The 23,855-nt window shown below is 36.0% G+C and overlaps 1 protein-coding gene across 4 annotated transcripts in view; it reads right to left on the bottom strand.

Moving 5' to 3' along the window:
- Nucleotides 1-1,333: 1,333 nt before the first annotated feature.
- Nucleotides 1,334-23,855, bottom strand: part of PIK3C3 (phosphatidylinositol 3-kinase catalytic subunit type 3) — a 157,737-nt gene continuing 135,215 nt past the window's right edge. For all 4 annotated transcript variants that reach the window (XM_027127842.1, XM_027127843.1, XM_027127846.1 and 1 more), the window contains 4 exons: nt 21,816-21,984; nt 15,619-15,709; nt 11,146-11,271; nt 1,334-4,329 (listed from right to left, as the gene is read on the bottom strand). In XM_027127842.1, coding sequence (XP_026983643.1) covers nt 4,315-4,329; nt 11,146-11,271; nt 15,619-15,709; nt 21,816-21,984 — 401 coding nt within the window. In that variant the 3' untranslated portion in view covers nt 1,334-4,314. The remainder of the gene's footprint in view (nt 4,330-11,145; nt 11,272-15,618; nt 15,710-21,815; nt 21,985-23,855) is intronic.

The raw sequence follows: 23,855 nt of genomic DNA, 5'->3' as shown, positions 1-23,855 counted from the left end.
TCTTTAGAGGAATGGCTTACTCCAGGGCTGGGGCACATAAAGCATAAGGTGAGCCTGGATCATCTTGTGCCAAAAAGGAAGAAAGGGCTCAAGAACATCCAAGTCATGTCAGGGACATATGCACCAGACTGAAGTCAGGTCAGTCCTGGGGCAATTTTACCAACAAAATAAGTGATGATAGGAATGCATTGTACAATAAAATAAAAGAGTCCATCCTAATATAAATAAATGAATAAATAATGGAGAAAGGAAAGCTCTACCTAACAGGAGATCACTAACAAGTGTAGAAAGAACAATTGAATTAAAAAAAAATCACCATTTGGCTTTCACCATAGTAATACTTGATTCAGGCAAGAATCATCAATCTATGCTAAAACTGGTGGGTACAAGTGTGGTAAAGAACAAGATATTTGCATAGTTTCAAAGTATCTCCCCATAAAACACTTACAAATTGCTCACTAATTTGTAAGTATAAAATACAAATTAACTTCAGAGTGAAGAAAGCTGGAAGACACATCTTAACCAAGTAATAAAAGTAACTACCAACAGGAATGGGACAAATTCACATCATGTGCTTTCTGATAAGAGGCCTTGAGAAGTACATGGCATTTTTGGCCCACCAAAAATGAACAAATCTTGAGGAAAATTAGACAAACTCAAACTGGGGTTTTCTACAAAGTAACTGCCTTATACTTTTTTTGCATGTGTGTGGCTGTGCTGGGTCTTTGTTGGGGTGTGCGGGCTGTTCGTTGCAGGCGTCTCTCTAGTTGTGGCATGCAGGCTTAGTTGCCCCACAGCATGTGGGATCTTAGTTCTCTGAACAGGGATCAAACCCGTGTCCCCTGCATTGGAAGGCAGATTCTTAACCACTGGACCAATGGACCACCAGGAAAGTTCCCTGCCTTTGAGGCTACTAATTCTATGTTTTGTTTTGTTTTTAACTAGTCCACACTTTATTTAGATTTATTTAGTTTTTAGCTAATGTCCTTTTCCTGTGCCAGGATCCTATCCAGGTGGCATGCATTCTTTATGGTGAAGTGTTAACATATCAAATTATTCATTTGGGAAAACCAGTGTATTTTCTGTATTAATTATAGAAAATTCATGTTGTTTTTGAAATTTACCTGCCTACCCCCAACCCCCCAATCCTCCTAAGTCTCAATCTGTTTTTTTTTTAATTGCAATGTTAGATCTATGTGCAAAAATATAAAGTACATTGTGATTATAGGTTAACAGGTACATGTTTAAGATTTATTTTGCCTGTATGTTTTTACTGAATGACTTACTTCCTATTTCAAGGCAAGTATGAACATGTGGCATGATGACACAACTGTTTCTTAGAAATTTGTTTAATTTGTTGACTACTGCCCATACCTTTGGTAATCCTGTTCATGACAAAAAAAAAAAAAAAAAAAAATAAGGAACAGGCTTTGTCTGGGGGGATTCAAGTCTAATGAACCACATACGTACACATACATGCGCATACTAGAGGTCAGTACCATTACCTCTCAGTGAGAAATGAAGGCCAGGAGATTTTGATGGTCAAGACTGTGATCACTGGAATCTGAGTAACTCAACTTAAAACACTTAACTCTGCTCTCACTTTGCAGCCTTACGTTGGGCAGATGATTCACTTGCCTTAAAGTTCTGGAAAACGGGGAGACAATTCTCCATCAGGACTGCTATACAGAATAGTGATATAATGCATATGAAGCAATTAGCATAATCCTGATATGTAATAGTAAGCCCTTATAAATAATGTTGACTATTATTATTATAATATATACCCAAAACATAAAACAAATGAGCTGGGGAACATACAACCCTAGTATATGGAGAATAACATACAACCCTAGTATATGGAGAATAACAAAAATCAGGTTGTATCAACCCCTTATTTAGGGATGTGAACCACACTTTACTTTTTTCTGGTAGCCCCACTCACAGTGGCTGCTATCCACACTTTCTTTCCCTAACTCAGAAATACCACTCTGAATACTATAGTACACTCATAATTTTTAATTAAAGCACTGTGTCCTCACAAACACTTTCTTCAAACTCAAAGCAAGCATTGTGCTTGAAACACTGTAAAACTTGCCAAAGAATCTGAATGGCAATGATAGTAAAGGAAAATACAGACTACGTTATAAAAAACAATGGCATTTGGGGAAAATAGTAAGAGCACAGAGGTTGCTGTGAGCAATAGAAATTGAAACTGATGAATCATTTTTCTTTCTGATGTAGGCTCACCACCCAGAGCCAAAATACTTTGCAAAACCAAAGCCACTATCTATCTTCGGTCAATACATGTCTTCCTTCCTAGAAAGCTCTATCTCCCTCATAATCCCTACCAAGTTTGCATGGACTACAAGGTTACTCATGATCAACCCTCCTTACTAGTTGTCAGTGTTTGCCATTATACAATTTCATACTAGTCCAAAAAATATAGAGCATGTAATATAAATATACATGTTACTATCTATGCAAAATGTTATCGATTTTATAAAGATAATTAAAATGACCCAGTTTGCCCTATAGTTAATTCAAACAGGGGTCAGCAGATTATGGCCTGAGGGTCAAATCTGGCCATGCCATTTGTTTACATGTTGTCTATGACTGTTTTACTCATAAAGCAGAGTTCAGTTGTTGTGACCAGGATCATATGCTTTCCAAAGCTGAAGATACTTACTACCTTGGCCCTTTAGAGAAAAGGGCCAACCTCTGTAACTATAACAAAACTACCCACTAAGTGTCAATTAAAAAGCTACAAATAAAGAATTAAAAGAGTTCAGAAAGTTGGAGTGGTCACTTTCAGCAACGCCATTTTGAGAACTTTTTGGTACCAATAGAAATAGGACTAAAAGAATAAGAATGCAGATCGGTTATAAACTTCTAGGCAACAAAAAATGATGGAAATATGTGAAGCAAAGAAAAAGCAAGAGAGAGGATGAAGCTTGCCAATTAGGTTAGTCATTATTCTCTTACGATAATTTGCAAAGGCCTTTTCATCTTTACCATTTTTCTAATCTGATGTATGTTTTATACAAGTCACATTCCATATGCTTCTAAGATATCTCTTAATTATATGCTTGCTTTCCAGCTGGGAACCCCACCCCAACAAGGCAGACTCACAGATATGAATTTGGTGACAAACATTATAATTAATGACATTCTCTGAAACTCTGCCTAAATTTAACCTTCTTAATCTTTTCTGTCATTTGATATTAAATATTTATTCAGCACCAGAAGAATGAGATATTATTTATCTTCCAAAACAAAATCACATGACCTTGCAACACATTATTTGCAAAGATTATTACTGTGCTGCTCTTTTCGTTTGTGTTTGTTCCTTTTCCCTAAAGTTCCATGATGCAAAAAAGCTAGATGGATTAGTAGGACTTCTAGTCTTAAAAGACCAAAAATTATTTTGCTTTAATCAGAAAGGATATATTACATTAACAGGTCTAGGGGAGCTATTTTTAAAAGCTCTTGAAAACTAAGTTTTCATTACAAAAAAAAATTTATTGCAGAAAGACAATTTATGCTTACATGTAAAAATATTTTAGGCTCAATATGAAAAGCTGCTGCCATATTACCTTTTGGCCAATTATTCAGATAGCCACATTTTTATAACCTGCTTTATGTACTTAAAACCTAAGAGAAATGTGAACCACAAAAAAAATAAGAAACAAAATACAGTATTTGTAAAAAAAAATGACTATCTTATTTGAAATATATACAATTCTCAACGTATAAATGAATAGGCCATAAAGTGTAAAACTTTAAGTGTTATAGGTTAGGACAAAAAATTAAAAAATAAAAAATGTAGGGGGAGAGGAGAAGGAAGAAGAGAGAAAGGGAACAAGGGAGGGAGAGACAAACAACCAACCAAAACTAAGACAGTCCAGATTCATATAACTGCTCATCTGATGTGAAAAGATGAAGAAAAAAATGGACTTTCAAACTTGAAGACTAAAATGTTTTACTATGTCAACATGAAATTCCTTCAGAGCTCTCATAATATGTACGTAGTTCTGGAACAAAATTTTTACTTCTTAGCTTATTAACAATGTGTACATTTGAAAATAAATATATACAATATATCAGAACAAACCCTTCAGGACCATATTTAAGCAAGGACAACCAAGGAAACAGAATTCAGGCATTTAGGATGCCTGTAACATTTAGGATATATGGTATTTTGAAGACTAATATTCTCTTCCTTGCTCGTTAGCCTGAAGTCTTCGTTATACACATGTTGTTTCTAAAGTAGTTTCCTTACAGAGACAAGCATCTTGATGGGCCAAACCAATTTCATTTTCTCCAGTACTACAAAAATTAAAAACAAAGAAACAGAAAATAATTAGCTTCACTGTTCACAAAGAAAGAGAAACAAGTTTATAGTTCTAAAAACTGCTTAGAAAGAGACATATAATTCTTTAATAGAAAAAAAAAACCCAAAACACCCTCAGGTAATTCCAGTCCTTAATTTTTTTAAAAAAAAGTCTATTAAAAAAAAAAAGGTGAAATTATTACTTTACTACATGCCATGAAGAGGATTTAAATTAACTACAATGTACAGGATTCCTAAGACTTGGCTTAAAAATCAGTTTATATGAGCAAATATTTGGGAGAGGGAATGTTTGCTAACTGTAAGCTCAAGATGATCTCATTATTACACGGCAGACAAATCTAGCACTAGGAAGGCAAAAATTCCACTGAATTCTGCAGTGACAGATGATTAATATTTTGAGTAGTGAGCTTAGTTCTTGGTATGACATTTTTAGAGACTGTGAAAATGTATAATTTATTCCAGAGTGCAGCCAATGCACAATACAGAGTACAGAAATGGTCTGGAAAAAAAAAATCAAAGGAAGCAGTCCTGAAAGAATAAGAAAGGCCCAGTCAAGAGTTGTTTTGGGGCCAATACATTAATAGTGTTCAATATTAAAATATCAAGTTAAAATAAAAGATATCAACATTTTTAACACCTATTTTGTGCTAGGCACCCTCACAATTATCTCAAAGTAATGTACAACAGTTAAAGGTTGTTGTCTTTAACATGTACAATCACCCACTCTCTCAGTAAGAACAACTCTGGGCACCTTTTTGGGGTGAGTCATCCACACCTCATGTGCCCTCTGATTCAGTCAAATATATGCTGGCTTATCTTGGAGGAATTAAGAATGCTTTTTATGGGTCACAAAACTTTGTGTCTATGAACTTCACTTCATTATTACTCTGAAAGAAAACGGGAAGGAAAAAGAACCGTGCTGACAAGTGGGTTTGTGTATGTATGTGCACATGCGTGTATATGCTTATAAATGTGAAAGATGCTGACTGATTTTAATCTATATAATTTAAAGTGGCAATTCTAGAAAGAATATGGTAAGATTTATTTTTAATGCTAATAAAAGGAATGTAATTTATAATTTAAGAAGCTATTTAAGTATTTTCTTAAAGGTAGTATCAGAGAAAATAAACTTCTCAAATGGTCCTTGGCACTTACATAAAATCACATACATTTATTTGGTACTATGTACCAGGAACAGTTCAGCTTCTATGGGAGACCCCAAGTTACTTTAAGACAAAATGCTTATATAAAGAAACAGTTATTTACCCCTACCCGCAACCCCTCCCCTGCACACACCTGAAAGTTAGACAAATGGGTGGGGACTCATTCTAGGCAAAGAAAAAGGTGTACTACTTGGGGAAGTAGGGATATTGGGTATAGGAAGTGTCATGGGGTAGCTCATCAGGGTTACAAAGAAGGTTCTTTTAGAAGGCTGGTAGAAGATGATGAAAGTTGAAAATGCAGATTAAAGGCAAACTGCGAAAGTTCCTCACTGACATGCTAGGAAGTCTAAATACCCTGGAAACAAAGAAAAACCACACCTATGTATCCACACCTGTGTATACGTATGTTTGTATGCGAGAAAAATGCTGCTACTAAACAGATGGTCTCTAAGAGATTTCATAAATATTTCAAAGTGTCTGTACCTATGGGGGAAAAAATTAGTAACACTATGTAGTAGAGCCAGCCCAAAATATTCCACTCCCTTCACATTTAAAGAACTTACATAAAAGTTCGATATAACAGAGGGGAGGGAAAACAATAGTTAGTATTACAAATAAACTTACTAAAGCCGATAATGAACCGAACAGGCAAATCTTACCATGGAGTGCATTCAAGTGTCTGAAAACTTTCCTTAGAAAAGATAAGGAAATTAAATTTGTACTGATGAAAAATAAACTGTAGGGAATTTTAGCTGAAAGTTATGGAGCATTCTGCTGAGTGCTGCTATTACGATAACTAATCTTAAAACCTTAAAACATTTGTAATGTACCAAGTGCCTATATTATAGTTTATAACATCATAGGTTTTAACATAGTTATGCAGCAGTACTGACTGCAGTGCAACAAGAGAGAACATGTGAGTCGATAAAATTCAAGACTGGGTTTTGGCCAATGTACAAGATAAGTGATATCCCATATTTATCATATTTATCAGGGATTAACTGTTCCCAATAACTCCTTTTTATGTCATACACTATTGGCTGTCTGCATGGATTTTTTTTCTTTTGATGCTCAGATGAAAGATTAAAGAGAGAAAATTAAAAGATCATTTTTAAAATTTACAAGTCTATTTTTAAAACTCACCACTCACCACATAATCTATTCATACCTAATAAATTAAGACATAGATGTAAATTGAGAAAAACATTATTTAGAAACTACTGTCTATTTCTACAATCCAGGGTTTGAGTTTGAATCTGGACTTTTTCACCTGTTCACCTTGAGACCTTGGGCAAGTTATTTAACCTATCTAAGTCTCAGCTTTCTCATCTGTAAACAAGCCTAGTGATACATTTACTCTACAGGTATGAGGATTAAAGGAGGTACTGAAGAGAAAAAAGTTTACATAATTTCTGGCACATTTAAGTGTTCAATAGGCTGCTATTATTGCTACTATTGTGTTTTTGTTGTTGTTCTTCTTCTTATTCCTTACAGGATAACTCAAATATATTAGGACTAGATCTGGGACACAAAATGATAAAAAATAGTTTTGTATGATATACTGGTGTTATTTATTTAAGCCACGTATCTGGGAATCATCTGACTCTTTAGAAAAATATTTACTAAATTAAAAATCACTTTGTTTTAGAACTGAAGAATTTCTATTTGGTCACATAATTCAATACTTTAAGTTTTGATCAATGAAATATTTTACATTGCTCTTCTTTATTCCTAATGGTAAAATAAGATCCATATAATGTAAAATCAGAAATGATGCTCTAGTCTCTTCTCCTTAGGGCATCTTTTGCATCCATGCCTTCTTAAAGTAGATGAGAGTAGAACAGTTACAGTGGAAACATCCTACACTGGGTTTAAGAACTAAGATCAGTACCTAAAGGTAAAACAGAATATAAATAAACAAAATTACTCAAGAAAAGCCCTTCAGAAGGCAACATACTGGAGTCATTTCTCAAAGAGTCCAAAATAGGAAGCTTTCCCCTCAGCACTGATGCAAAAAACCTATTTCTTTGTTTGAACAGCAGATGGGGCAGATGGCTTGTACTGAGGCCATGTTGTACAAAAAAAAATGAGAACCCTCAATATTGGAATGACATTCAGCATTGTAAGAAGTTACGTTATGGCAGGAACGTCGGATCTGAAACACTTCGGAGGGAGTCCCTGACACATTTACTAGACACATGGGAAATATCAGGCATAAGGAACACACTGTTTTCCTCCTTTCACTGTTGTTTTTTTTAACCCCCTCAAGTGTAAGAGTGTGTGTGTATAGCTGGCTTCTCTTAAGTTAAAGGTGCACAGATGGGACTGCACATTCATGTGACCCTCCACTCGGACCTGTGGTCCTCCTCCTTGAACATCCAGGGGCTAAGGAAGGGTCCTTGCCAGATGGATGACAGTGATCTTTGTTCTTAGTATCCTGAGCTGGGACTTAGGTAAAATTTCTGAATGCAATCTGTTCTTACTTTTTAACATTTAGTGTGCAAAAAAATATATATTTCTAACCCTAATCTATAAAGATTCATTTAATTAGATTTAATATGTATTAAGATTAATGAAAATCACATCCCCTTTCTCCAAACTTCTACCATCAATCAGTGAAGAGAGACAGGAAAAAGCAGAAACTGGAAAGGAATGGGCTGCAATGTGAGAGATTTCCTTTGAAAGGCATAGTTTTAGAGCAGGAAGTGATCCAAACTAAGTGACCTCCACCTTTCTGCTGGGAAGAAGAGTTCTGATGATGCAATTTCAAAGACAATGACCCAAATAAAAGTGTTTTTCAGTGGAAAATTTCTACCACTAATAGGTGGGTGTTGCTAGGCAACAAATATTGCAATGTTTAATCTCTACCCTTACTAGCAATTGGCGTGATGGAATAAAATAAGCCTTTTCAGCATTTCAACATAATAGTTGTATCTGGCAATTTTTTAGTCATTTTAAAGAATACTTCTTTTATGTAGAAAGAACTTTTGTTAGCATGTATCTGTCTACCTCCATTTTCTAAAAACTGGGTTCTATAATCCATAATGATTAACAGGAATACACTAAAATTAGCGTAACTCAATTAGCAAAATGCATCCTTATAATAAATGCTATGAGTGACAAAAAACAGATGTTGATCATCAAAATTTGAGTGTGCATGTGATTTATTAGTATCAATATTTAGAAAATGTATATTTAGGAATGTGAATTTCAAAGGGAAAATAAACTTCCTCAGAGATTAGTTAAGAAACAAGTATGCATCTATAATTTTATAATTTGAAAAGACTTATGTGAAATTAAGACCTCATTTAGTATCTCTGGTACCCTTCAATGCCTAAGCAAGTTCCAATTAAATTTAATATTCTTATGTTACTCTTTTTTTTTTTTTTTTTTTTGCAGTACGCGGGCCCCTCACTGTTGTGGCCTCTCCCGTTGCGGACGCGCAGGCTCAGCGGCCATGGCTCACGGGCCCAGCTGCTCTGCGGCATGTGGGATCTTCCCAGACCAGGGCACGAACCCGTGTCCCCTGCATCGGCAGGCGGACTCTCAACCACTGCGCCACCAGGGAAGCCCTCTTATGTTACTCTTATGTTGATATTGTTTTAGTTGTACAAAAGTATGAGCAGAGATGACATATTTAAAGAAATCTAAGAGCATGGATATTTTCAGGTTAACTTCTTGGGATAAACAATATGGGAGTCTTGTTAATCACTATGTTGTACACCTGAAACTTATATAACATTGTAAATCAACTATACCTCAGTAGAAAATAAAAAAGAATATGGGATTCTGATAAAGACGACTCGAGTTCTGCAAACTACAAAGTAATCTAGATTATCATTGGTTGGATATGGGGGGTCAAAAGATCTGGGTTCAAGCCTTGATTCTGTGCCTTGTTAGACACATGAAGTTGGTTAAGTCATTATACATCTCTGGGCCTTTTTCCCTTACAGCTCTAAAATATTCTGCTGTGCTATATGCTGATCCAGATCTGCCATTAGCTAGCTTGGTGGCTCTGACAAGTCACTTACTTACTATCTGAGTCACAGTTTACTCTCTTGAGAAGTGACTATGATTAATGACATGTGAATCAAACCTTGAGTTGGCACTTATAATAAAATATGACTCAGACTGGTGTTCAGAGAGAAGAAACATGTTTTGTTCAGAGACAGAAAGAGTATCAGCTAACATTTACAGGAAAAAAATTCCCTTATGCTCATTAGATATTTCTTAAGTGTTTAAAGGCACTGTGTTTCTGGGTCACTGATATACATCCCATCCTTTAAGAAGTTTGCATTTTAGGAGTTGTAAGGTAAGTATCCAAATATCTGTAATAGAAAACAAATATAAGTTCAACTTATAATAAAAGTACAAAGTACTATTAATATTCAGAGGAAGATGAATCAGAGTGGCATTAAGAATAGATCTTGGAAGGACAGACTGGATTTTAGCAAGCAGGAGTTTACAGATGATTCATTATTAAGAAGATGGATATTCTGGGCTGAAGAAATAGAACAGCAAAGTAGCCAGAGAAATGGAAGAAGATAAAAATATTGAGAGAAAGAGAGTATTAGGAAAATAGCTTAGAAAGAGGTTTAGAACACAGCAGTCTGGAAGGCCTTGAGTTCCTAGAGATTGGATGTCACTTTTAGGCACTAGGGAAACACTTTTCACATTTAAATTTAAAACAAAACAAAACCCAGTGTAAAACAGTATTTTGTGAAGATATATCTAACTGAAATATTTAGCATAATAAAGATAAGAATGCTGCAAGAAAAAAAAAATACTAAAACAGAGAGAACAGTTATGAAGGATTTTAGTTACCCAAGGTATCATAAAGTGAAAAACAACTGGGTTAAAATGTCTATAATGGGAAAATGACAGAAAACGATGATTTAAAAAATGCTTAAAGAAACTCGCAAGACTTGGTAACATTCTGTATACTGAGTGAGGGAGAAGTTAAAACAGACAAGCTTTGAGCTTGGGTTATTTGTAAAATTATTATTAACTGAATGTGTAAAGTCAGGAAGGAGTTTACAAGGAGAGGAGTGAGAGGATGTGGGAGAGGAAAGCGGCCTAATTTTTCTGTTTGCTGATCACTTCCAGCATCAACCTCATTATGAAGTTTAAAACTAAAACAGTTTTCAAATCTGAGGTTTATCATCAAAAAGTCTTCCCTCAAACATTTATAGGAAAGAGTCTGCTAACCAAAAGTCTACAAATAGATCTGTATGTGCTACACATCGCTTTTCTCAGCTTCTAAACTCCTTTCCTAGCACTTCACAGTTTACCAAAATCCAACGAGTGTCCAAGTCTCACTTGTCAAGGCCTCTGCTAGACCCAAGATTATTCTCAAGAAGGGTTTATAGTCACCACTGACTAAAAAGGACAGATACACCTATGCTGACACTCCACAATTTAGTTACTAAGAACATTTCAGTGGGATGTTTTAGTGCATGTTACTAGTGCATCGAACACTTTCACATTGGAAGGTTGGTGAGATGTCAAGAAGGCTTGACAAAAAAAAACAGAAAAGATGTCATTGGCAGGGAAAGGTATGGTTCTGTGAGGATTCTAGGGTAGTACACGGAGAAGCTGAGATGAACACACTGCCCTCAGAGAACTTACCTGGGCGAACTTGTGAATCTGCTCTACCACCGCGGCAAACAGAGCATGGACACTTTCATCAATCAGACTCTGCATGTAGTGCACTGCCTCTTCATCAGACAGGTCTAGACGAAATTTATCCTGAACCTACAAGGTCACAGTCTTATTAGCTTTTGAATAAAGAAAAACACACATTTCGAAAAGACAAGAACAAACAGATATAGGTATTATTACAATGAACTATTCTATGCCAAAGAAATGATTCATAACCTGTAAGGAGTTCTGAATACTATTCTCTTGAATGTGGAACTTTAGTTTTTGCTATATGCTCTTTATATCACCCTATCTTTGTTGGTTGTAAATATTTCTGCAGAAAAAAATTAACAAAGTGAATAGAAAATATAATTCTGTTAGACCCTGCAAATTTAAAAAGAGACAAAAATTGTTCTTTTAACTCAAAGGTGTGCTTTAGTATTTGCATTTCAAAGCTAGAATTATAAGATTTAAATTGTGACATAATAATTATTAACAATCTCCTTCACTTTATGAAATGGATATAGCAAGGTAAGCTTATATTACTATTCTCCCTCACCTTCTCTGCCTACACAAGAACAGGAACTATGTCAATTGCTGGCAAAATGAACTAAACTAGATCTTCTAAAATGTCCCCTTTCCTATAGGAGTTCCCTGTACTTCTGCAAAGAACTACTTCAACTGGCCTATAATTTCCAAAGACAGAGGACTTTTTCATTATTTCATATTAAAACATACAGTTGATTCTCAATAGCAATAAGTACTAGAAAACTTAGTAGAGATATATATCAGAATAGTTCCCTAAAACACAAAAGCCAATGTTACTGAATGACTACTTTGTGCTAAACACTGTGCAAAGTACTTTACATGCAGTATTTCACTCAACTCTCAGATGGCTCTGAGGTAGATAATATCTCCATCTATAAGATGCAGAAACTGAGACACAGAATTTATGCAGCCAATCCAGGGACCTTTAACTGATGATAAGTGGCTTGCACTTCCAGACAATTGCATCCTACTGCACTAACCATTGTACTAACTCCTTTCTCCTCTTATAAATAACCCATATATATTTCTGAAAAGGCAGGCTAGGAGAAAATGGGATTTCCAAGTGGATAAAAAGTGGTCCACATTTAGTATTTCCTTTTAAGTATAGAGTTTAACTACTATAAAACCAGGAAGAAGAAAGGGCAGACAGTATGACAACCCATGGCCCTGCTCAGTGCTCTTTTCTCTTCACTGCACTGGAAGTATACCAGCTGATCCGACAGCCCTCAGCCTCAGGATAGAGGAGGTAAAAGAGAGGTTAATATAATAAGTGAAGGACAATTTGGTGGAGGGAGACCTAAAAGTATACTTTCAATCAACTCTCTCTCCCATTTCTGGGTCCCAGTTAAAGAGTTTAATCCATTATATTCCTTGATTTCTACTTAGAGAGGTCACGTCTGACAATTTTGGAACTATTTTTTAAGAACGTCAAAAAACTGTAGGGCAGGAGAATCAAAATAAAACTTTAACCCAATTTATCAAAACTTGCATACTTACATAAGTACTTAAATTACAAACAGAAGATATGTATTTAGCATATAAAGAAAATGTTATTTGCCAAATATGAAGATATTCTCTTTTATAACAAAGGTTAACAACATATAAATGGTTGATCTGTTTTCGTATATACTGACTTATGTTAGGCTACTTGTTATTGTCCCCTAAGTCACCTCTGTGACTTTCACCTTTCCAGAATTTCTCCCCTGACTTCTTGGCTATCCCTACCAGCTCCAAACCCTCTCCTTTCATACCTCATTAGTAAGGCTGCACTCAAAACAATCTGGAGAGTGCCTTTAAGCAAAAGGATACACACTTGTAAATCTCAGCCTCTGCACTGTCTTTCAAAGGTAGATAAGATACCCTTTGTTTAAAATATCGTGAGAATTTCCAAAATGTGATGCAGAGACACAAAGTGAGCAAATGTTGTTGGAAAAATGGCACCAACAGACTTGCTCAACACAGAGTTGCTACAACCTTCAAAATCTGTAAGAAACGCAATTATCTATGCAGCACCATAAAATGAGTAGACAGTTTAAAAAGAAGTAAAAAGAAATTGATATATATGTACTAAAATATGTTATAAAAAAGGAAAATATTGTTGAACTTTGTTATGATTAAATAATTTGAATAATATGTACTTCTCTGAAGACTTCAGCCTCAAATGTGCTACTCTGTTTCTTTAGCTGGCTTTCATTCATGAGATCAATGCAAAAATTTTCTAGGTAGTAAGACTTCAAAGTAATGCCAGCAAGTGTTATTTCACAAAGTATTAAAACCTATTTCTACTTCTTAAAAAAGCCAAACAATATGAAACATAAATTTTAGTCTATTGCAGCATCACTTTCCAATATTATTATTACTTTAAAGTCAAGTTTATGTTGCAATTGGTTACTTCACATCCTTGATAAAACAGTAGCAAGCAAATAAATCTTTATGGAATACCCTTTTGGGTAAAAATATGGTAAAATACTTTTTGTTCAAGGTTCACTTAATTGAAACTAGAATAAACAGCTAGGGAGTAAACAGTGTAAAGAAAAATGACTAAGGTACATGCTTTTCTTCCCCATAAATTAATTGCTTCATGTGTTAAAGGATGATGCCATAAAGAGAGCTGGTAACAAATTAAACAATAAAATCATGATTCTCTAAAAGAGAAGCAAAAGTTGAAACAAAAGAACAGTAACTATATAACAACTGGCAGAAGAAACTGGAAGACTCCGTTTGACAAATACTGTTAGAACTTTCATAAATGACTTCTGAACACAAGTGAAGTCAGGCAACAGTGAACATATGACAGAGATAGATGGGTTTAAAATAAACAGCAAAAACAGATCCTGAAAACAGCAAAGCAAAAAAAAAAGGCAACAACATTTGAAATCTGGTGCAGTCATCAACTTTAGCTAAGAAAACGTTCATCAACCATGTTTCTTGATGGATGAGCTTAAATTGACAAAAAATAACCCAGGCCAAAACCTAGTGTGATAAGTAGTCCATTGCCTAGTTTGGGGGTGGGGGGTGCTGAAACAGTGCTTCCTGGATAATAATAAATGAAATCTTAATAAGAACATAATTTCCTTAAATCGTTAAGCAATAAAATATTTACATTAAAATCCCTCTCATTGCTTGCCAATGACTCATAAAATTAGGTAAAAGAGATTAGCTTCATTCATGTTTGCAATGATGTAAATATTTTTGTATCCCCCAAATCCATGTTGAAACACTAATGCCCAATGTGATAGTATTAGGAGGTGGACCCTTTGGGAGGTGTTTAGGTCATGAAGGTGGAACCCTCATGAATGGGATTAGTGCTCTTATAAAAGAGATCCCACAGAGCTTCCTAGTGCCTTCCACTCTATGAAGATACAACAAGTTTTCGACCCAAAAAGGGCCTTAACTTGACCATTCTGGCACCCTGATCTAGAACTTCTAGCCTCCAGAAGCATGAGAAATAAATTTCTGTTGTTTACAAGCCATGCAGTCTCTTGTATTTTGTTATATATAGCAGCCCAAATGGACCAAGACAATGTTTAAACCACAGAGGTACCTTTCTAATAATGCTCAGAGTCAATTACATCAGAACTTAGGGATTTTGGTGCCAATTATTAATTTAACCACCAGGGCAATTCCATCTATGAGACTGTTTTAATTTTAGTAATTTTATACCTCTGTAAGTTAAAAAACTACACTAACTTTGAAGTTCAGTATTAATAACCACACTGATATTTAAGATCATTTTATGTTACCTTGGATAAATAAAGTACACTACATACATCCCTCTCAATGAATCAGAGAGTAAGAAATTAATTTGAATAAAAATCTTCAAATCTGTTACCCTTCCTCCCATCTCCTGCTGCAACTCAGGGTACGATTGTTCTGAATAACTGCTCATCTACGTGATGGCTTTCCTTCATTCTTCTCTTTGCAGGTTAAGTTAAGGCAGGTCTCTATTCTCCTGACACAGTAAGAAACCCCTGTAAGCAAGGGTATGAATGGGAAGGATAAAGAATGGCTGTTTGCTTCTGCTTCTCCATACTATTACAATATTTTGTTTCTGATCCTTAGCAGGCTTAGTCTGGGAGTACCAGGAATCAGGTATCCCAGTAGGAATATTAAAGAGAAGCTAAACTTTCAGGACAAAGAGCAAGGGCTGTGATAGTAAGCTCCCTCTCCTGGTGTAGTGACCTATTCATGTGACTGTGGGTACAAACAGGCAAGGGGATAAAACTTGTTGCAGAGGACTTGAGAGGCTGTCATATTCTGGAATGTGAAACAAAAATATACACAAGGTCTCTTTCTTAATTCATGTTACTTAAGAGTCTAGGGGTCAGGACAAGGGGAAATGGGTTGTTAAAACCCTGTTATTTTTTACATATGAAAAGTAGACTATGATATCTGAGGATGTATAAAAATTACCTTTTTCACAGTCTTATCTGGTTCAAGAGCAATATCTGGAATGTTTGCATCCACCATCAAGGAAAACAAGTTCAAAATAAGATTAGAATACCTAAAGGAGAGTGGGAAAGAAAAATAAATAGCAATGTGTTAGAATTTTGCCATTCTTTCTCATATTAAGAGCACTCCTAGAAGTAGTGCTTTATAATGATTACTATTACTCCTATGGAAAATAGAATGTGAGCTTATTCACCAGCTGTCTCAATGAAAAGCAAGCCTTGAAAACATATCTTATTCTAAGGTCTTGATATAATGCCATTTCTAGGTCCCCCACTAGGGAACACACTTTTGGAGTAACCATCTAATAATGACAGTTTTTCATTCTTTAGTAAGTATATTCTTTTTACAAGGGATCTAAGGGGAATCTGCTTTATACCATTAATTAGCATTACTAAGCAATGAAGATCTGTCTTTGCTCAATGCTGACAAGAATCTGCTACCTTAAGACTACCTCAGTATGTCATGGGTAAATGAGTCAAAGGGAAATAGTGTGAGTTCACTAATCATTCATAAATATCCTCTAGGGACACTAATCCCACCATCTTCGAAAATATAATGACTGGCCTGGATATAAGCAACCCTAAACAGAGGAGAAAATAGCTTGTACTCTTCTACACTAAATATGTGCAAGATATCTAAATAACTTCACCTTTGGAGTATGCTGGCCCCTGTAGGAACTAAAGGTTTATCCTCATCAATCATCAAACTTTTCATCCTCCTCCAAACAAGAATAAAGAATGTTACTATTCCAAATCTCATTTCCACGAGTGCAGCCATGTGGGGAAAGGTATCATTAAGTGTACACTGGGTGCAATCCACCTCCTGCTCCAGAACACTCTCCCCTTGGACAGTTATGCCCTGAGCGGCCCTGCAGCACTGTAGTGATAAAAGGAGGTCCAGGTTTGACTTTGGGGATGGATGTAAGTGAAGAAAGCTTTGGTTTTAGGCAATGAAGGTTTCTAGCTGGTCTTGGTAGAAGTGTCAACACAAGTGCCTTGCATTGTCTTCTCGAGTGGATGGAAGTCAGGACTTTAGGTTATGCAGAACCTTTATTCCAGCCATCTACTTATCCATAATATAAAAAAGTACATAAAAACTAATACTTGAACTGTAATGAAAATAGAACTTGTAGACAAAAATGACTATCCATATGAACCTCAAATTACCTATTTCATCATTTTTGAATTTTATATTACCCATGAAAATCAGGCACTATAATGAAAAAATTCTACCTTGATATAATCTTCTAATCAAATTAGGCCCTAACTCAATTATACTCTTTTAAAAAAAGTATGATAATAGCTAAACAGCTTGAACTTATAGTTTTAAAAGTTACTGATTTCCTTGTGGGAACTGATAAAAACCATGTCACAGCTTATTCCATTTCTACCCACATAATAATTTAATTCATTCAACCAACACATATTTATTGAGTACTCACTCTAAACACTGTTCTAGAAACTATGGGTATAGTGGTGAACTGAACAAACAAGGTCTCTACATACTCATGAAGCTTACATTCTGGAGGAGAGTGGGGACTCACACAATACACTGACAAAGAAGATAATTTCATGAGTACTTGACTGACAAAAGATTTTTAAAAATAAAGAAAAAACAGCAAAATGGGTCAAAGACTGATGGAGTGGGGAGAAAAGTCATCTTAGGGAGGTATGATGTTATTCTAACTGTACTGAAATAAATGAGTTTAAAGAGTAGAGTGACATACTCAGATATGCATTTTGTAAAAGCCCACACTGGCTATCTTGTGGGGAATAAGAATGGAGGAAGGGAAACTATTTTACAGATGTCCAGGTGGAAAATAAATAATATGGACATTATCAGGCTATATTTTGGAGATGGACTGGATATCACTTGCTTCAAGATGCCTTCAATAAAGGGGAGAACAGAGAACCTGCATGTCACCAAGGATTTAGCCTACATGGGGAACTATGGTTATTTATCAAAATTAAAAAAAAAAAATGAATGAAAGAAGAACAGGATTTGGGGCAGGGAATCAAGAGTTCCATTTTAGACACATATTGAGTTTGAGATCCCTACTACATTCTTAGTAGAGATGTCAAATAGGCAGTTAGACATATTTCAGAGGAGATAATAGGGCTGGTGGTAATAGTTTGGAATCATCAGCATTTGGATCCTATTTAAAGTCACAAGTCTAGATGTAAATGCTTAAGGAGAGAGTTTAGGGGAAAAAGATCCAGAACTCTTTATACTGATATGGAACTTGTAGATAGTTTAATATATAGAGGTCAGGAAGAAGAGGTAAGGTACCAGCAAAGAAGCAGGAGTGACCAGTAAGGCAAAAAGAAAATAGAGGAGTAGGTTACACCAAATAAAAGAAATGTTTTTAGGAACAAAGACATGGTCAACTGTGTCAAAGCTTCTAGGAAGCAAAAGTGGCCACTGGATTTGGTATAGGTAATTATTTATTTTGATAAAATTAGTTTCAATAGCAGAGTAGGACTGGAAGACTTACTGGAGAAACCTGAAGGAAGAAAGGAGGCTAGTAAGTGAAAAGTGGGGGATCAAGATTTTGGAGAGGTAAATTTACTACTGATGAGAGGGAGTGGCCAAGGTTGGCTTTACATGAGGAGGACACAGCCCCGAGAGGGGTCCGGTCATGGCTGGACCATTTATGCAGATGTTGAAGTCACAGAAGCAGGCCTGAAGAAGAAGACAAAATTTTCAATGAATGAAAATGACAGGGAAATAGGCAGTTGATGGTCAGCAGTAGGTAATTCATCTGATTTCACGGTGTGTGTCTAGGCTTTCCTTCTTTAAGAAGGCAATGGGAAGAAATGGTTCGGAAGTGGCATTAGGGAGCAAAAAGGGCACCAGGCCGTTCTCTAAGCTCTGTGGTATGTAGGAAATGGAAATAGAGAGAAGGGTCCACTGAGAAGGCTTGTAAGGACTGGTGTCAGTAGGATACAACCAACTGCTACATATTATGTTACGAAAAAATATTCTTTCAATGAACCCTTAATTATTCATACTCTGTTTTGTTGACTATATAGGGTTTGTCCCAACCTTGCCATAGGGGGATCTCAGGAATCTACCACAAGGTAACACAGGGAGAGGAATACAAGGTTCAGTTTTGAAAGGGATATTTCAAAGTATATCCCATACCTGGCTGCCCATTAAATTCATTTGGGAAGCTTCTATGAAATACCAATGACTGGGCCAAATCCCAGACCAATTAAATCTGATGGGGCTCAGAACTGTTTTGGTCCCCCCTTAGCCCACAAAGAACCCCAGGTGATTTTAACGGTCAGCCAGGATCTATGTTAAAATGTCTGCCTTTATGGAAGCATGTGTGTTCCTTTTGTAAAAGGCAAATATTAATGTTTTCTCCATTATCTGCTGGTATACATATAACCACCCATGCTTCTATTATTATGGCAAAGGGAAACAATGTAAATAAATATAAAATGGAATATTCTATAAGAAGCTTAAGCATCCAATTACTTTGTGGATAACCTGTCACTACCTTAACTGTATTAATCTTTTACATCTGTTGCCATTAACCTGCATTTTCCATTTAAGACAGAACCAGTTACACAAAACAGAAATTATGTATTAGTCATTCAAATGCTATCCAGAAAAACAGAAAGGTTACCAGAAATCTTTAAAGCCATTATCAAAAGAAAATATAAGGTTAAGTTTAAAAAAATGATAGAGTGGGCAAAGTGGGCAAAACCAAGTCTAAACAAAGATGTAAGGATGGATGTGATATAAATTAGATTTTTAAAAAGGAGTAGGTTAAGTACAGAGTTCAAGGAAAATGAACTCTTTCTCATACCCATGCTTATGCCAACCACCATGCTACTCACTGGGTATACAAAGATGGTCTAAATTTTTCAGTAAAAACCTTCAATACTAAGAATAAAAAGCATTAACTACAACAAGTGAGGTTCTTAACAGCATTTCAGACATCTTGTTTCCCCTACAATCTATCCATTTTGCATGCAACAAATATCAGAGTAGAATCCTATAAAAATATTTATTTAACAAGTGTACTACTTCTAGAAGGGAAAACAATGAGATTAGTGATGAAAAGTAGTGTGATCAATAGATTCACTGCTGTTTGGTGACTACGCAAACATCCTCTAAGACAATGTAAGAACTTTGCTTGATACAGCAAAATGCATTCCAAATTTCAATATTTTTACTGAAAAGTTTAGGCCCTCTTTGTATCATCAGTGTCTAGCATGGTGTTTGGCATAAACATGGATTAAGAGAAGTTATGTTTTCCTTGAACACTTAATATTTAAAATGTTTTAGCATTACTAAAGAGTTGCCATAAGAGTATTCAAAAAATAAATTTTCTAATTTATTATTGGTATAACAGTGTATTTTGTTATATGAAAATCACACCATAAAGTGTGTTCCGGCACCTGTACAAGTAACATTCATAACTTAATTCAAAAGGGACTGCTCTGTTTGTGGTCCACAGTTTATTCAATGATTTCTTGTTGATCAGCAATCAACAAAAACCATGAAAAGAACACAGTTGGTCACACCTAAAAACTCTAATAATAAGTGTGTCAAATATCCTTACCTCCAAACAAATTTTTGGCTATCTGGTTACTTCTTATGTCCTAAGAGAAATTTTTACTAACTGAACCATATTCTAAAATACAACATTAAAAAATAAATGTTTATCAAAATATTAGGGTCTAGCTAATCTTAACAGTGAAATTTTTGAAAATAAAAAAGTAAAACAATTTTCATGAAGACTTAACATAAAGTGAGGTAGATTAATCTCTTTATGATTTTTCTTAGTAGTGAGGAAAGTTAACTTTTGGCTCTGTACTAATAATCTGCCTATTTTCTCATTTTGCTGAATTGCTACTAATCCATTATCAATGACAGTTTATAAGACACATTGTTTTCTTTCTGCTTTCAATAAGATAGAGCACCTTTGACATTTCTCTAGTTATCATTGCATATCATCTTGTCTGCCTCCTCATTGAGATCACCATAGTTTCATCTAGCTTTCTGTAGGCTCTATTTTAAATTAAAAATCCTAGGTATTAAAGTGGAATTTTCATCTCTGAAAGTGCTTCTGCATCCAGACACCCATCTTCTCATTATTCCTTTAGCATTTCTGGAGAGTAAAACTGAGCCACTCTACCACTCATAGGATAATAATGCAGCTGTTTGTAAAATGTACGTTAAAGTTTGTGACCTGCGGTCGAGACTGAGTTAACAGTGAAGGCCTATTGAGCCACTGCAAAGATGAAACCTTATTAATATAAGACAGCCATTCACCTGGGACCAGTAGTATCAATATCACCAGGGAACACGGCCTCACTCCAGATGTGATGCAGAACTGTTCGTACAAATACTGAAGGTTCTTATTCAACATACATATACTGTCTATAAGCTGAGGTTACAAAGACAGAAAAGACAGGGCCCACATGCATAGGCAACTCACTTCTACTGGTTACATATTCACCTGGAAGAGCATACAGGTGTCTCCTGAGCTGGGATTTTTCTGGTGGACTAAGAATATTCATTTTGCATAGTTAAGTTGAAAATGGAGTTAGAATAAAATGATCCATTATTTTTGACTAACCATCAGAGCCATGTCCTGAATTTAACAAACATGACTTTTAATTTATCTTTTTCCTGATGATATATGATGTCCAGTCCTAAGTAAATTTGGATGAAGGAAGCAGAGATACAGTGGCCTTAGAGAAAAAGGGATAGAGAAAAAAATCAACATTTTTTTTAAGCAGAATGACTGATGAGGTGCTGAAGAGAGACAAAATCATATGTAACATTTATTCTTCAACTGTTTCGGAATGCTCCAAACTAAGGTTGATAAAGGTGCTAAAAAATAAAAATTACTTGACTAATCACTCCAAGTGAGCTAAATGCTTCATTCTTGTGTAATGCTAGCTTCCCACTTGGTGGGATTTAGCAGTCAAATAATTAGTGAGAAAGCAAGAAACTGTCTTTTTCCTTTGATATCAGACTGTTTATCAAAATAGTTATCAAATGTACATTAAAAAATACTGCTGCCTGTGTCATTTTAAAAAGAGTGATGCTAAAGAATGTATACATTTGAACAAATATTTTTCTTGCTCTGTGAAATCAATTTACCAAAATTCTCTATGTCAAGCAAATCAACTTACCTTCGAAGGTGGAGAAAAGCTGTGTAACACTGTTTTCGGAACTCTTGGTACTGTTCGCTCTGTGTGCCCCCCATTCCTTCCACCATTTCTTTATTCAGCTTCATAGGAGGAGGAAGAGGCTTTGGATCCCGACCCAAAATATATCCAAAGTCTATGTGGAAGAGTTTGCCTGGATGTTGATAAAAAACTCATTTGTTTCCAGAATTTTATATTAAGGAACTGGGAAATAGATATGTCATATAATTGGTAAAGCAGTGTCTCTTCATAAAGAATATTAGTTCATGATGAAGTCTATTAAATTGTCTGATCCTGTATCCACAGGCTAGGGAGTGGCCTTCAGAGCATATTTTATTTCCCTTCAGCTCACATTCATTCTGATGAAACTATACTTAAAATCATCCCACAGTAATATTTTAAAATTTAAATCCTACTTTTAGATCTCCAGAACCAAAGATAGCTAAAGGCTGGACAACTTTTAAAGGTATTAGTAGAAATTAGTATCTTGTAGCAAATTTCTTATGCTAAAGGAAGATCACTTCTTTAAGTATTCCTGAGATGAATCCTTCCTTTAACTTATCACTATTCTCCCCACCTTCAAAAACATCCCCCCAAATTTCAAATTATATTGTTAGCTTCATTTGAATCATTTCCAACTAATCTGTGTTACTCATTAGCTGCAGACTAGGAAACCAAGCACAGTATTCACCTCTGTCAAGGGCTGAATACAGCTATAGTGCCCAAGAAGACAAACCCTTGAGCAGTCATCTAAACTCGTAGGTCACATATGTAAGAATGTGACTGATCAATCACTTTAGAGAATGATTCACCACTGAAATCATAAAGCATCTTTTGATTTACAAGTAGGTATAAAGTAGGCATACATTATAACACTAAAAGTAACACCCTGGATTCTACAATCTAAGTACCACCAAGGCAAGGACTTATGCATTTTGTATATTGCTGTTTCCCCAGCCTCAGAATAGTTTCTAGCACATACTAAGCAATCATTGTTGAATGAAGAAATGGACTCCCTCTTGCAAGAACACCAGAATCACAACTAGCTACTGGACAATCATAAGCAGGAAGACACTGGAACAAACCAAAAAAGATACCCCATATCCAAAGACAAAGGAGAAGCCACAGTGAGACGGTAGGAGGGGTGTAATCACAGTAAAATCAAATCCCATAACTGGTGGGTGGGTGACTCACAGACTGGAGAACACTTATACCACATAAGTCCACCCACTGGAGTGAAGGTTCGGAGCCCCACATCAGGCTTCCCAACCTGGGGGTCCGGCAATGGGAGGAGGAATTCTTAGAGAATCAGACTTTGAAGTCTAGTGGGATTTGATTGCAGGACTTCGACAGGACTGGGGGAAACAGAGACTGCACTCTTGGAGGGCACACACAAAGTAGTGTGCGCATCAGGGCCCAGGGGAAGGAGCAGTGACCCTGGGGAGACTGAACCAGACCTACCTGCTAGTGTTGGAGGGTCTCCTGCAGAGGCGGGGGTGGCTGTGGCTCACCATGGGGACAAGGACACTGGCAGCAGAAGTTTTTGGAAGTACTCCTTGGCATGAGCCCTCCCAGAGTCCGCCATTAGCACCACAAAAGAACCCAGGTAGGCTCCAGTGTTGGGTCGCCTCAGGCCAAACAACCAACAGGGAGGGAACCCAGGCCCACCCATCAGCAGAAAAGTAGATTAAAGTTTTACTGAGCTCTGCCCACCAGAACAACAGTCAGCTCTACCCACCACCAGTTCCTCCCATCAACCATCCTAGATAGCCTCATCCAGAGGGCAGACAGCTGAAGCAACAAGAACTACAATCTTGCAGCTGGTGGAACAAAAACCACATTCACAGTAAGACAGACAAGATGAAAAGGCAGAGGGCTATGTACCAGATGAAGGAACAAGATAAAACCCAAGAAAAACAACTAAATGAAATGGATAGGTAACCTACCAGAAAAAGAATTCAGAATAATGACAGTGAAGATGATCCAGGACCTTGGAAAAAGGATGGAGGCAAAGATCGAGAAGAT

Source organism: Aethalodelphis obliquidens, unplaced genomic scaffold (assembly GCF_003676395.1).
Source record: "Aethalodelphis obliquidens isolate GAN/ISIS:26980383/991018 unplaced genomic scaffold, ASM367639v1 scaffold32, whole genome shotgun sequence".
Taxonomy (NCBI): Eukaryota; Metazoa; Chordata; class Mammalia; order Artiodactyla; family Delphinidae; genus Aethalodelphis; species Aethalodelphis obliquidens.
Note: the sequence above shows the minus strand (reverse complement) of the source record. Positions and strands in the feature narration are given on the sequence as shown.